Below are 15410 nucleotides of genomic sequence, written 5' to 3' on the forward strand. Positions count from 1 at the left end.
CTTCCTTCCCCCTCCCCTCCCCATTGTTAAAAGCGGTGAACTTGAGGAGTGAACGCCGGGCAGGGATTTAGGAAGGGGAGGAGGGTGGGTGTGGGGAGGGGAGGGGGAATCCAGCCTGGGCCCACAGACCGGTCCCCTCGAGGCAAGCGGCGAGCTTCTCTCCTTTCCTGGAGGGTGGGGGGTGGGGGGAGTCTCACTCTCTCTCCCCTCCCTGGGATATTTGTCACTGCTTGCCCATCACCGTGGGGGCTGAGAGGAGTTTGACAGCTCTTTGTTGTCTGTGTAAGAAAGGAGGGGGGGACACCGGTGGCAGCTCCTGGGCGCGGACTCCTCCCACTGAATTACCCCAAATGGGTTGGCTTTCCTCTCCAACAAATTGGACAGAGCTCCGACAAGCTTCACTCCCAAATCCAACCTAGAGGCAACTGGGAACTTTTCAAGCAACCGGGGATCGCTGCTACTGCTGTTATCACTGTTCTTTTTAAAAAACATCCCCCGCCCGCCCCAAATCCTGCTTGGCTTTTCTTTGTATCCTTTCAAAAGAAGAAGAAGAAGTCGACGGAGGACTTGCCTTTGGACCGACCCGAGTCCGCCGCTTCGTTTGGCGGCTCTCTCTCTCTTTCTTTCTCTCTCTTTCTTTCTCTAGTTCCGCCAGCTGCAGAGCCCAGCCCGGACAGACCCTTGAGCTGAATCGGCGCTTCCCTCCGCCCTGCCCTTCCCTCCCGGCTGGGGGCTGTTCTGGGCGGCCGCCCTCCGTCCCCCTGCCCCTCTTCTCCAGGAAGGAGCCCGGCCCTTGAGCTCCCGCCGGGGGGAGCCCCCAGCGCCCCCCGCCCGGCCGAGCCTCCCTCCGGCGGCCGCTCGCCCTCCCCGCCCCCCCGGCCCGGCGCTTCGGATGCTCTGACTCGAGACTCTGGGGTCTGTATATGGAAATAGTGGGGTGCCGAGCCGAAGGAAACGCGTGTCCCTTCCGTCCCCCAGCCATGCTTTTCCACGGCATCTCCGGAGGGCACATCCAAGGCATCATGGAGGAGATGGAGAGGCGCTCCAAGACCGAGTCGCGGCTGGCCAAGGCGGGCCAGATGAACGGCCGGGAAGCGGTAAGCCCGGGAGGGGGGGGGCGGCGGGAGGGGGCGGCATCCAGACCGGGGGATCGGGGACTGCCCGCGGCTCTCTTGGAGTTTTCTTTCGCAGTTTCCGAGCGGGGAGGAAAGCCCCCCTTGTCCCACCCCACTCCACATTCAGGGTTCTTTCCCTCTTTTACAAAACAAGAGGCTGCAATAAAAACTCTTGCAGCATGATCCGAAGGATATTTACTCGAAGCACGACCCGCTCAATTCAGTGGGACTAACTCCCAGCTAAGCGTGTGTCCTCGTTTGTCCTACATTTTCGCCGCCCCCAGATATGACCAAAACCAAACAGCTGAATCCAGCACCTGTTAAGCACTTCTAAATTGTTTTTTTTCCGAGGGGGGGGGGGTCACATTGAATTCAGCGGCATCTACTTCTAAATAAACATGCTTAATATCGAGTTAGTTTCCCCTGATTTCTAGCATAAATTTGAAATCAATGGGGCTATAAAGTGGTTAAGGTCGGCCGGATTATGCTTCGGATGTTTTAAAATTCTCCCTCCAAAACACACTCCAGGCCCGATTCTAATAAAACATGGCTACTTGGATGTAAGTTTATTGGCACTTAAGTAACATTTCCGACTGGTGGCATACTGGGGGTGGGGAGTCTAGTTCTTAACTCTCCAAGAGGGCGAAAATCCCCAAATAATTACCAAGACTTAAATTCGAGGAAGCCACCGTGACTTACTTCTGAGTAGATCTGCTGAAATAGAACTAGAATGATTCGGGACTCGAAAACGTGTTTAGAACCGGAATCTAGCAAGACTTGCGTTAGGAAAAGGGTCCCTCACCGGAGGGGAGTAATTCGGCCTTTGGCCTGATTTTACTGTTTGCCCTTTTCTCATTGCCGCGACTGCATCTCTAACCCATTCTTGCCAGGGAAGGATGGAATACTGCGATACTGAGAGCAACAGCTTCAAGTGACTTACTTCTAAATAAGCACCTTTCCTATAGAGTTTTAAAGTCCAAATTGCTATCAATAAAAAAAAAATACTGCGGGGAAAGGCCCCTGTTTTTTTTAAAACAAAGAATTAATTGGGGGAAATTACTAGGATGCAGATAATTAATTCCAGCTCCGTCCCTTTAAAATCTCTCTCTCCAGTACTTTATACTCCAGATCTGCAAACGTTAGTCACAACATGCGGTGGGGAAAATCGCTTTTGAGAAAAACAGTAAAGGACAGAGTTCAAGAGCAGGGGAAATAAAAATGTAATCCAAGAATTTTATCCTTTTTTGCACCTCCGGAAATGGTTTTAATACCTAGTGATTTTAAGTGGAATCATATCTAGTAATCTCTAGATAAAGAGACACAGGCCCGTCCCTTTTCAGATGGTTTAATTCCCGAGAAAGAAAGAAAGAAAGAAAGAAAGAAAGAAAGAAAGAAAGAAAGAAAGAAAGAAAGAAAGAAAGATCGTTTGCCCTCCCTCCCCCTAAATCCCAGAGCTTCCGCTGGGCACCCCCATCAATGCAAGTCCCCAGGAAAGGCCTGGAGAAAGTTCAGCTTCACCTCTTTGAACTGGCGTCTCTCTCCTCCACCGCCCAGCAGAGACCCAGTTCGTTAGGAAGGGGTTCATTGGACCCGCAAACTTGCCTCCCTCCCTTCCTCGCCGTGGGGAGGAGGAGCGGAAGCCCCAGAGAAAGAAGAGGGGGAAAAACAGTCCTCCGATTTGCGTCTGGCTACTGGAAGTTGATTCTTTTGATTCTTTCCTATCTTTTTAATCAGCAAGGCGTTTACAGGCGCTTTCTAACACGTGTGGGTTTCTCTCCGCTCCCTCTTCTCTGATTTTCAAAAGACAAACTTTACCCCCACCCCCCCAAAAAAAAACACTTTGAATTTTAATAGGCCGTTGTGGATTTGGGAAAAGACAAACGCTTTTTTCTCCTTCCTTGTTAATGGGATTTCTGATGAAATTTTTTTTTTTCCGGGCGACAGGGAGACAGGCCGTGATTTTTTTTTTTTTTTTTTTTAAGGGTAGCACCAGGGCGTTTTCAGTTAACCCCGCTCCAAGAAACGAACACTTTCACCCTGTTAAGAATCTGATCCTGCACATTTGCAGTTCGGTCCAAATCGCGGCCTCCAGGCCCAGCGTGACCACAAACAGTAAACGCCCTGGGATCGGACTGTGCTCTGCTTAAGCACTGCGGGTCGCAGTTGGATCCTGTGTGCGAGTTTCCCGGGCTGTCAATCCCAGCCAGTTCAGTGGCGCTTCCTGCCGAGTTCAGTGTCCTGCAGCCCCGACCGCCCCGTCAGGGTTGGCGTGAGGCTGTTGTTTTGCAAAGTTCCTCCTCCTGGGTCAGCGAAGTTCACCGCTCGGCGGAAGGAGGGGGCTTTCAGGCTGGCGGGAATGGCCGCTCCCGGCTTGAAAGCAAACCCGCTTTCCTGGCCGTCAACGCGACTGAAATGCACGAGGTTCACCGCTCACCCTGCTTCGGAGGGGCCTCTTGCGCGCCGCGGAGGCCCCGCGCTCCCTTGCGCTTCTCCGCCTGCGTTTCTCTTTTGGGAAAGCAGCCTCTTTGCACGCTGCGAGTTGGAGAATGCTTGGGCCCGGAGCAGCAAACTGATGAGAGCTGGAAATCTCTCGGGGAAATAATAATAATAACAATAACAATAACAATAACAATAACAATAACAATAATAATAATAATAATAATAATAATGGAACATTTTTTCAAAGCCCTCAGAAAGTCCAAAGTGTGGCTCACTTTCCTCGGGTCTTTCGAAACAAAACTCTGGAGCCAAGTTCGTCCCGTCCAACTGTGGTCTCGAGGCGGCCTTGCCATAAAGTTTCAAGGCTTGATGTGGTGTGTGTGTGTGTGGGGGAAGAAACCCAGGAGTCGATGTCAGGAAAGACCCACACAGAGAAAGTCCCCTGCGACCCCCTAGCATGGAGGCTGTCTTTGATGGACTCCCGTCCCTGGAGGCCCTCGAGTCGCCCGCGCTCTGCATCGCCTGCTTTGCACATGCCATTGTTTTTTTTCTGACCCCCCCTCCCCTTTCCCTTTCAGAACATGCCCCCTCTGAGCCCGGAGAAACCTGCCCTGTGTGCTGGGTGCGGAGGCAAGATCTCCGACAGATATTACCTGCTGGCTGTGGACAAGCAGTGGCACCTCCGGTGTCTTAAGTGCTGTGAATGTAAACTGGCTTTGGAGTCAGAGCTCACGTGCTTCGCCAAGGACGGCAGCATTTACTGCAAGGAGGACTATTACAGGTACAGCACCCCGCGGTGGGGGGAGGGAAGGGAACAACACACCTGGGACGTGGGTAGTTACAAAAAACAGCATCTTTGCCAAACGGAAATGCTCCTCTGAGATTCCAGAATCCAAGTGGAGACTGATCCACACGTGCTTGGCATCCCTGGATGTCTTGACCCCCGGGGCACCGACGTCAAGGTAATCACTCTGCACTCTGCAGATGATGATGGGCCAGGGACGGGTCGAGAGGCAGGAAATGCAGCAACCGGCCTGGCTCTCGCCAATGCCTGGTCTGGCAAACCCTTTGCGCGCCGCCGTGAGCTCCGTAGTAGATGAATTATAAATGTGAGAAATCAATCCGCTTGGGTCTGTTTGCCGGCTAATCCTTCCACGGGTGGAAAGCCAGTAGGGTTTGCATGTCTGAGTCGGCCAGATGTGCATCATGGCAGATGGACTCTCCCTGTCAAACCGCCTCAAAGGCAATGGAAACACTTCCTGCCTTCAGCTGCCGGTCCACTGGACATGAAGCAGGTGTCGAGAAATCAAGTCAGCTGCGCACGTGTGAACTGCCTGTACTTGAGGCGCCGCAGGAAAAAAAACCCGTCTGTGGTTGTAGCTGGAGCCTGGCTCCTCACTGGGCCCTGTAGCCAAACGGGCCCGCGCGAAGGGGTAGACGGGCTGCATGGAAAAGCTGGGCAGGAGACAGGGCAGCCCTGGCTGTCCGGTTTGGACCGGCAGGGCTTGACTCGCACGTGCAAAATCGCCCTCTTTGGCCATGCAGACGGGCACGCGAACCAGAGCAGCCGGCTGGAGAGAGGCTGGGAAGCAGAAGGCGGCCTTTGGGGACAACCGCGCGGGGCCAAGCGGCCGCCTCCTTGGAGGCCGGCGGAGCTTCGGTTGCCCACCCGGGGGCCGCTGGCTGAAAAGTGCAGCCCAGAGACCCGCTTGGAAAAGATTGGCCATTTATGCACCGGCCGTTTTGCCTTGGCTTTGCCGCTCTCTAGCTGCACATTTTCCCCATCCACATTCGCAAAACTCAACAATAAGCCCCCGCGCAGGGCTTTGAGAACTCGGATGGGGGAAACGTGCATCTAGAGAGCGGCAAAGCCAAGGCAAAACCTCCCATGCATAAGATCTGACCATACAATCGCATCTGCAAAACGCTGCACCGGGCTCACCTGCGCTTGCTGCCTGTCCATGATCTCGATCCTCTGCACGTTTTCTGGGTTCAGGGGAGATCTCCCTGCCGGGGAAGCGTGCAGAGGATCGCTGCGGGAGCCCCTTCTGGGCTGGAGAAACTCTCTGAGGCCAGCCACGGCCTGGTGCGGTACGAAAGCCCCCCCTTCCCCCCCCTTCCCCCCCTTCCCCCCCCTTCCCCCCCCCTGCAGCCAGAGCCTCTCTCTTGAACCAGCTCGGGCCCTCCCGCTGGGCAGCCTCGCCGCGCTCCCTCGTTAGCGCTCAACCGCCGGCAGACAAGCCTCGTTTTTGTGTCCTCATTAAAGGGAGGCATTCGGGGTTTGCCAGCCTTTCAGACGCAGCTCAGGGCCATTTGGTAACCGTCCGGACCGTCCCACGTCTCCTCGGAACAATTTCCCATTGATTGCCAGGGCAAAGGCCTGGCGAGCGCAGAGTGCGCAGCCTTCGATCCAGAACCAGGGCATTTTTGCTCACAAGGAAGCCCCGCCAAGTCCAGTGGGGCGCGCTCCCAAGACGTCGTGCATCGGAGTTCCCTCTAGCCCAGGACCGTCTTTAAGGTGTCCCCCAAACGCTTGCTTGTTTCTGTGCATTTGGGGGAGGGCTGTTCTGTGCAAAAATCGTTTTCCCCCCCTCCTTTCTTTCCTTCATTCCTCCAGGGTGGTGTAGTAGTGGTTAAGAGCGGTGGGTTGGAGCGGTGGACTCTGATCTGGAGGACCGGGTCTGACCCCACTCCTCCACATGAATGGCGGAGGCGAATCTGGCCTACTGGATTTAGTTTCTCCACTCCTACACATGAAGCCAGCTGGTTGACCTTGGGCTAGTCACGGCTCTCTCAGCCCCACCTACCTCACAAGGTGTCCGTTGCGGGGAAGGGAAGGTGGTTGAAAGCCGGTTTGATTCTGCCTTAAGCGGTAGAGAAAATCGGCATATAAGAACCAACTCTTCTTCTTTACAAAAATACTTTGGGACAGCGACTTTTGCCCAGCGGGCAATTAACAAAAACGGCACAAAGCTGACTCTCAGCTTTTCCCCAAGAACCGCATCGATGGCGGGGACGAGTTTGATGAGGCTGGGCATGATCTCTCAGCCCCCCTCCCTTGCTCGGGCAGCCTGACGAAGGTCGAGGAGGCCAGGAGAGGCAGCTCCCAGGTGAAACGCCCAGGGCCAGGTGTTTTACTCCTTGGGGCTTCCCCTCGCACGACGGGCCCTGACTGGGAAGTCCCGACGTTTGCAAACGAAACGTGGCAAGGCCGGGCTCCAAGTGGTGCCAAAGCCCAGCGGGAAGAAACGGAGCCCACCCAAGCCTTCGGCCGGGCCTGAAAGTCCATCCCAGACTCGATTGCCTGGCCTTGCGGCTTCGTCAAGAGTTTTCCGGGCTTTGCCTGTCAGATGTTTTCACTTCCAGAGGGCAGAGTCCCTAGACGGTCAGTCGAAGAAGAGGGCACCTGAGCATGTACAAAGGGCAGCGGAGCCGCTCTAGGCGCTGGAGACAGGGAGGGGTTTCTTTGCAGCTTACACCCGGGAACCTCTCCCTGTCCCCTGAGCCGCTCGGGAGCCTCTTTCTCTCCAGCCAGGGAACTGCTTGGCTCCGCGCACGGTCTGTAGCCTACGCAGTCCGAGCCTGTGCAAGTTTACTCGCAAGTAGGTTTGGTTGCGTTCAAGCGGGCCGACCGGGCTGCAGCCGTTATTCACTGGTCACTCCAGGGTGAAATATTTTTAAAATTTCCCCTCGATCAAAATAGGCATTAAATTGATCCGTGTTAATAATCTCGCAACTCGACGCGTCTTCTGAAGGGGAGCCTGTTGCAAGACCAGCGGCATCGTGCAAAAAATAAAAATACGTAGGCTCCCCACCTTTATCGTTCTTGTTTATTCACTTCCAATTTTATGAAGATTTCAGCCATTTAAGGGCATACGACTTCTTCAATCGGGAGACAGCTAAATTACCGAAGCAAACCCTTTTGTTCCTTGTTCTGTTTTAAGAAGGGTCAGAAAGGGCACCTGGATCTAGGGCATCCGTATGAGGCAGGAGAAGCGTATGAAAAAAGTGGGGGCAGGAGAGGTGAGGAGAAGCGTGTTGCGATTATTTGGGGCCACCCTCGACCCAAAGTTAAGCCAGGGCGACTGGAACAGGTGCTTCCCCACTGCTTTTTCTCTATTCAGATTTCAGGATGTTTAAACGCGGGCCATCTAAGCAAGGGGTGGGGAGGAGAAAGCCGACCCCATCTCTGTCTTTTCCCTCCTCCAGTTGAACGTAGGGCTCCTGAAGTCCTGTTTCTCTAGGGTTTTGGAGGCTCCCCCCCATTTTACTGGTCCGATTGCGCGGCCTTGAAAGGACCAGCTCCGGACTGCGCATGAGATGCGTTGGAGAGCATCCCTGCAGTGCAGGCCGCCCCTTCGTGCCACCGTCCTCAGTTGCCCTCTTGCCCTAACTTTGCAGCCTTCTTTCTTGATGCCTGATGCCAGTCAGGGTCTATCCAGACCACCACTGTCCCACACACGTGTACCTAAGGCGGGGCGAAGGTCTGTCCCCGAAGCGCTCAGGGTGGGGGCTCAGCGCCCTTGGGGGGGGGTCTCCCGGCCTTCCCCGGCGCTAACCGGGCGTGCTTTTCCCTCCAGAAGGTTCTCGGTGCAGAGGTGTGCCCGCTGCCACCTGGGCATCTCGGCCTCGGAGATGGTGATGCGGGCGCGGGACTCGGTGTACCACCTCAGCTGCTTCACCTGCACCACGTGCAACAAGACGCTGACGACGGGCGACCACTTCGGCATGAAGGACAGCGTGGTCTACTGCCGGGCCCACTTCGAGAGCCTCCTGCAGGGCGCCGACCCCGCCGCCTACCCGCCGCCCCAGCTGAGCTACACCGAGCTGGCGGCCAAGGGCGGCGGCCTGGCCCTGCCTTACTTCAACGGCGCCGGCACCGTCCAGAAAGGCCGGCCCAGGAAGAGGAAGAGCCCCGCCCTGGGCGTCGACCTGGTCGCTTACAACTCAGGTGAGTGGGGGGGGGGTCCTGTCTGCGGTGCCCTGCGGTGGGGTGGGGGCATTAAACACCTCCCTTCATAATACCCCGTTGGCATTGGAAAGGAACTTCATTGGGGGGCGGGGGCTTCCCTGTAAATGGATTTTGGAAGCCATCCCTTTGCTGGGAAGGGTCCCTGGCTCAGTGGTAGAGCCTCTGCTTGGCATGCAGAAGGCCCCCGGTTCGATCCCCGGCGTCTCCGGTTAAAGGGACTAGGCAGGAAGGTGATGGGAAAGACCCCTGCCTGAGACCCTGCAAAGCCCTGCCTGTCTGAGCAGACGATACTGACTTTGATGGACCCAGGGTCCGATTCAGTATAAGGCAGTTTTCATGTGTACTCATTTAGGGGAGAGGCTGTGGCTCAGTCGTAGAGCATCCGCTTGGCATGCAGAACGTCCCAGGTTCAATCTCCGGCATCTCCAGTTAAAGGGACTAGGCAGGAAGGTGATGGGAAAGACTGAGACCCTGCAGAGCCATGGACAGGGGCCATGGCTCAGTGGTAGAGCATCTGCTTGGCATGCAGAAGGTCCCAGGTTGTGTCCCCGGCATCTCCAGTCAAAGGGACTAGGCAGGAAGGTGATGGGAAAGACCCCTGCCTGAAACCCTGCAGAGCCCTGCCGGTCTGAGCAGACAATACTGACTTTGATGGACCCAGGGTCTAATTCAGTATAAGGCAGTTTTCATGTGTGCTCATTTAGGGGAGGGGCTGTGGCTCTAGTGGTAGAGCATCCGCTTGGCGTGCTGAAGGTCCCAGGTTCAATCTCTGGCATCTCCAGTTAAAGGAACTAGGCAGGAAGGTGATGGGAAAGACCCCTGCAGAGCCGCTGCCGGCCTGAGTAGACAATACTGACTTTGATGGACCCAGGGTCTGATTCAGTAGAAGGCAGCTTCGTGTGCCCATGTATATGATTTCCAAGTAAGCCAGTTTTGTGATCCACGTTGGGCAGGGTGACAGCGCTGGCGCTTCAGACGGGAGGAACAGGGCTGGTTTTCAGAAGCCAGCCCCCCTCCCCATCTCAGGATTCTCCCCATATTGCGGACTGGGTTGAGTGAGGCCCAAGGGCGCCTGGTGAGTTTATGGCCGAGGCCGCCTCCCAGCCTGGGACTTTCTGATCCCGGCGGTCCGACCCGCGTTTACTCGGCAGTGTCCGCCACAGAGGTCGCTGGGACTGCTGCTTTCGGTGCTCTGTCAGGATCGCAGCCTGACCTACCGGCTGCACCAACTCGGAGAAATCACCCCTTTTCTCCATTAAAAGAGTGCGGAGGATGTTAATTGGACTGAGGCCCGATTAATTCTAATGATTATCCTCAAATGAATCATTAATATATTATATTAATTCAATATGTTAATATAATATATTATATTAATTCAAGCGGGGGTTCACTTGCGGGGGGGGGGGAGGCGAGAAGAAAGGGACAACCGAGCACATGAAGGCTCTTCATCGCCAGAAATGATGTCCATAGTATTAATAGGCATCATGAACTTGACCGTCCGGCCACCTTCGGAGACCTAAGGCTCTATCTGGCCGGCCTTCCTCCCCCGCCCCCCTAGGGAACCCCCGCTTGAATTGGGAGCGAGTGTGGCTGAAGCCCAAAAGCTGGCGGCCGACGATGCCAAGGGCTCAGCCGAGGGCGGGCGGGCTTGCATTTACCCGTGAAATTGCCCTCGGACGGGAGGTCCCCGAGCATGACATTTGCCGTTGGCTAAAGCGGAGCCCTTCTGGTTTGTTCCTCTCCTTGGCTGGACCAACTAGGGGCGCGACTCATTTGGAGAGGGGTGGGCGCGAGTCTTCAGGTGGGCGTGAAGGGGTGGCCGGTTGGCTCCGCGGGATCCAACCCCTCTGGTAGGGATGGTGGATGGCCCTCTTTCTCGCTCGGCCTTGGATTCACCGCTCCCGAGATGCGCGTTTCCCCCACCCGAATTCTCAAAACTCTGCCTGGGGGCTTACTGTCGAGTTTCGAGAATTTGGATGGGGGAAAGGCATCTCGAGATGCAAGGCGACCCCCCGCCCCTGCTTAAACAGAACGTGTGAGCCCGTGCAACAAAGGCCTACCAAAGTCTGATCGGAGTTGGGGGCCGTCCCGGGTGCATTTGTTCCGGCACGAACGGGCCTGAGCCCGTGGCTGTGGCTCAGTGGTAGAGCATCGGCTTGGCATGCAGAAGGTCCCAGGTTTGATCCCCGGCATCTCCAGTTAAAGGGACTAGGCGAGTAGGTGATGGGAAAGACCCCTGCCTGAGACCCTGCAGAGCCGCTGCCGGTCTGAGTAGACAATCCTGACTTTGATAGACCGAGGGTCTGATTCAGTAGAAGGCAGCTTCATATGTTCATACAGGACCGCTCGCCAGCGCACGCTTGCATCCGAGATGGAGGTCCAGGAGCGTTTGAGGCTTCCTCCCCCCAGAGTGGGAATGTGGGTTTCCAACGGGGTCTAGCCCCCCAGGAGTTGAAAGGGGCCCTTCCGCCCCCCCCAAAGGCGAGGCAGCCCTGCTCCGGGGTGCGGTCTCCCTCCGGTTCACCCGAGGGCCAGCCAGAGCAGCAACCCGCTTGTCCTCCCCCCCCCCCAGGCCAGCCTCTGTCCCCCGACGGGGCGGCGCAGCGGGAGGGAGGGAGGGAGGGAGGGAGCGCGGCCGGCCCGCATTGTTCGCCGCTAATTGGAGACGACATCGGAATCTGCGGCAGCCCAGCCGCCGCCCGGCCAGCCTCTGCCGGCTGCGCACGATGTGGGGCGGGAAGGGGAAGGCTGGACGGGGCCGGCTTCCGAGAAGCCGGCTGGCCCCGAGCGAGCGCCGCGGTGGGCGCAGAGGCGGCTGCTGAGCCGCCTCCACCCCCGAGCAGGCCCGGGAGGCAGCCGGGCCTCTCCCGCGGAAAGCAACCTGCGCCCCGTCTAGCCACGGAAGAAACCCCTTTTCATTGGGGCCCAACGGGTTCAAAGGCAGACCCTTCCAACACTGGCTGAAATCGACAGGACGTCTGTCTGGCACGTTTACTCGCGGATAAGTTCCGCGGAGCCGAAAGGCGTGTGTGTGTGTGTGTGTGTGTGTGTGTGTGTGTGTGTGTGTGTGTGTGTGTGTGAAGCCCCATCAAGTCGCTTCGGACTCATGGCGACCCTATGAATGACAGTCCTCCAAAATGTCCTGTCTTTGACAGCCTTGCTCAGGTCTTGCAAACTGAAGGCTGTGGCTTCCTTTATTGAGTCCGTCCATCTCTTGTTGGGTCTTCCTCTTTTCCTGCTGCCCTCCACTTTCCCTAGCATGACTGTCTTTTCCAGTGACTCTTGTCTCATGATGTGAACAAAACAAGATAGCCTCAGTTTAGTCATTTTAGCTTCTGGGGTCAGTTCAGGCTTGATTTGATCTAGAACCCACTGATTTGTTTTTTTGGCAGTCCACGGTATCCGTAACCCTCTCCTCCAACACCACATTTCAAAGGAATCTATTTTCTTCCTATCAGCTTTCTTCAATGTCCAGTTTTCACACCCATACTTCTAAATAAGAGTGTTGAAGGTAGCCGTGTATTCTTCGTTCCAGGTCCTACTGTCATGTGAGGTGACAGGCATGCGGTCTTCAATTCCTTTCGCCAACCCTTCCCAGCATTTCTAGAAGGGGGGGGGGAGCGCACCCATCCAGCTAGCCCCATACCTTAATTACAACCATTTATTTTTGCTTCCCAGTGCTCCATTTTTAGGAACAAAACATTCTCAGTATGGAGATAGTTATAAAATTCCAGCAGGGGACTTAGACTTTGAGAAGAAAAACCTTTGGGTGAGTTTTTGTAAAGCCAAGCTACTCTGGAAAACAGAACTGGAAAGGCAGAGGCAGAAAAGTTAAATCAAGATGGCTTGTCCTAGGTTAGAGCATTTCTCCAATCTGTTTGCAAAATCACCTCCCTTATATTTAAGTGGGGCTTGCACAGGAGTGGGGCTTTCTGGTACCTACAATTCCCTAAAGATACAAAATGAAACAATCAACAACAAAACTATCAGCATTGTCTGGTGAAATTAGGCACTTCCTATGCTCATTTTACTAATTTTTTTTAATCCTTCAAAATCTAATGTTGCAAGAATAGCCAAAATCTCCCAAATTAATGCAGTTACTGAACAATTTATTTTGGAGCAGACCCATGATTTCCATTGCACTGCAGCTTCATTGGTAACATCTTCTAAAAATCTTAAACTGGTTTTACTGCCCAAGTTAAATGTACCTAGAACTACAACTTTAAAATTTGCTTTAAATGGGAGAACTGCAGTGCAATCCTTAACAGATGTATACCCTTCCAAGCGCACTGACTTTGCACTGCCAAACTGTACATCTTTCCCCATGGGAATTTAAACATAAGCTTAACATAGGCTGAACTGTACCAAGAATAAATAAGGAGATATCTGCTATTTTTAGGGGATAAAAATGGGTGAATGTTCCAATAACACTAACGTAAAGGTACTTAAATATTAGTATCTGACAAGCCACGTAATTAAAAAACTCTCTGGATGATGATGATCTGTTTTTGATAATTGTTTACTGGGAAGCAAGAATCCCAAAACAAGAGAAAGTCAAGTGTGTAATCTTGCTTCCAGTACTGCTATTATTTTCTGTAAGAGCAGAATTGCAGCCTAGGCAACAGAAGTTTCCAGGCAACAACCTACTTCATCAGATGCTAAAGTGTTGCTTAGAAAAACCTCAGCCCAAACAAACCATTTGATCATCTTCACACAATGCCACTGTACACAGCTCTTGACTTTTCCACAGATGTGATAATGCTAAAATGCACATTGCATTGAGAAGTGTCTACCTTCTGCTTCTGTTTCCTCCTTAACAAAATTATCAAATGCACACAAAGCGTGAAACAGATTCCCAAGTTATATTAATGGCATGTGTGAAAATAAAACATTGACTGTCCTAAATGCATTGTCATAGTTTGTGATCTATCCCAAACTCATGAGAAGCCTACACATATGCACTCAGAAGTAAGTCCCCACTGATTCAACAGGATTTATGTCCTAATAATGCAACCTTCCTAGTAAGATTGCAGCTGTAGCTAGCCATCCCATGAAGCTTATTTGGAAATAAGTGTTATAATCTAGAGCAAAGTAGGACATTTCCAAGTAAATATGCATTAGGCTGACCTGGCATTTGGAACCAGGAGCTGATTGCCTTGTTCAGGGGACATGCAGTACACTTCTCTGTGTGATGGCAACTTGTCAGAATGCTCTGGGAGCTGGGCCTCCCCAAGTCAAAGGTCAAAAACGCATGGTCGCTTTATCCTCCTTTAATCCCTGTTTCAGCCAGGATTCAGCCAGGATCCAATGCATGTGTTTTGCTTAATGTGCGTTTAATCCTGGCTAAAACAGGGATTAAAGGAGGATAAAGCGACCATGCGTTTTCGACCAAAGTCTTCTTGCATGAGAATATGCCAGGCAGAAGGGAGCATTTAAGAAAGTAGCAGAGTTACCACAGATCAGTTTCACCAAGTGAAGCTTAAATTGGGGGCAGTTTGAACCAAGGGGGAATAGCCTGCTGGTGGGAACATAAAGTATTTTTAGATTAGTTTTTAAATATTTTGTGTTTGTTGTGTTAATATTTGTTTTAGCACATTGTTTTCATACCATTGTTACCCGCCTTAAGTCCTGAGAGGCTTGGCATATAAGTGTTTTAAATAAGTAAATAAATTGGCATTTACATTTCCTGTTCTAATTTTCAAGTAAAACCCTGGCATTGGCTGGAATGTACATTTGATTTTGTGGGTCTGTTCCCCTCCTGCAGAAATAACACAGAGAAGTGACATATAAACACAGAGTCAATCTAACTAATAATCCTTTCAATGTTTACTTGGAAGCAAGTCTGACTGAGTTCAAGTAGATTTGCATGGGATTACACATGTAGACTGCTCTGAGGTGTCCATTCAGAACAAAAATAAAATGATCTCTACCTGATTTATTTACTTCCAAATCAGGGTGCATGCAGCCTTACTATTACATGTGAACGTGCCTTTCATTTTTAGGACTCAGTTCCTTCACACAGCCTATTTAGGAACAAATCACGCCATTCTCCAAATTTTTTCCCCCTTTGCATTCAGTTTGATGCCTTACGGGCATTGAGTCAATTATATAGTATCTTGACAATAATGTTAATGTTACTTTCACATATAAAGTCTAACATATGCAGATGTTAAATGGCATTGAATAATTGTTAAGAAACTACAGCAGTGCCCTCAAGGCTACAATCCTATGACACTTACTTGGGGGTACACTGAACTCCAATTACTTCCGAGTAAACTCGCACAGGATCAGAGATGTAAACTCATTTATTCAGATCTGAGGCACTAGGTGTGACTTCTTTCACAAGATTTGGGATTGTGTCAAAAGTCTGTGGGCCCTGGTGCTTTTAAAGACTTGCACAGAAAAAAGAATTTTGACTGATGGGTTTTCCTCCCCATAGAGTTGCGGTGGAGTATGTATTCCGTGTATTCAGGAGTGTATTCAGTGGCATTTAATCTTTTGTTTGGCAAGGGGGCATTAATCCTCTTATTCCAGATATCTATCTTGAGAGAAGATGTGTTGACTTTTTTGTATGGTGACTGAGGTGACTTTAACTAGGAGATGGCAGTTCAAGGCACCTAACAGAACTGAAATATTGGAAGGCAGAGCATGGGGTTTTTAAAAGGCCTCACTACATAGAATATATGTGGCAACTGACCTCTATACCCATCCTTCTTTGGGATGGGAGTTGCATTTCATTCTGGGCTCAAGCAGGAGCTGTAACGTTTTCCACCAGTAAAAAAAATGTCTCTAAATTCTAACTCCCAACTTGCTGGAACAGTCAAATGAATGTAGCAGTGACCTCTGGTGGCTTCTGAAGGGAGAAATCCTTCTCAGAAAGAGAG

General features: G+C 52.4%; 1 protein-coding gene across 4 annotated transcripts in view; it reads left to right on the forward strand.

The window, feature by feature from the left end:
- The first annotated feature begins 877 nt into the window (after positions 1-877).
- LHX9 (LIM homeobox 9) overlaps positions 878-15410 on the forward strand; it is a 32549-nt gene continuing 18016 nt past the window's right edge. For 2 of the 4 annotated variants that reach the window (XM_056844449.1, XM_056844447.1), the window contains exons 1-3: positions 878-1097; positions 4133-4335; positions 8135-8505. In XM_056844449.1, coding sequence (XP_056700427.1) covers positions 924-1097; positions 4133-4335; positions 8135-8505 — 748 coding nt within the window. In that variant the 5' untranslated portion in view covers positions 878-923. The remainder of the gene's footprint in view (positions 1098-4132; positions 4336-8134; positions 8506-15410) is intronic. The other 2 variants (XM_056844450.1, XM_056844448.1) reach the window with 1 other exon arrangement.

The sequence above is a fragment of the Euleptes europaea genome, chromosome 2, assembly GCF_029931775.1.
Source record: "Euleptes europaea isolate rEulEur1 chromosome 2, rEulEur1.hap1, whole genome shotgun sequence".
In the NCBI taxonomy this organism is placed as follows: domain Eukaryota; kingdom Metazoa; phylum Chordata; class Lepidosauria; order Squamata; family Sphaerodactylidae; genus Euleptes; species Euleptes europaea.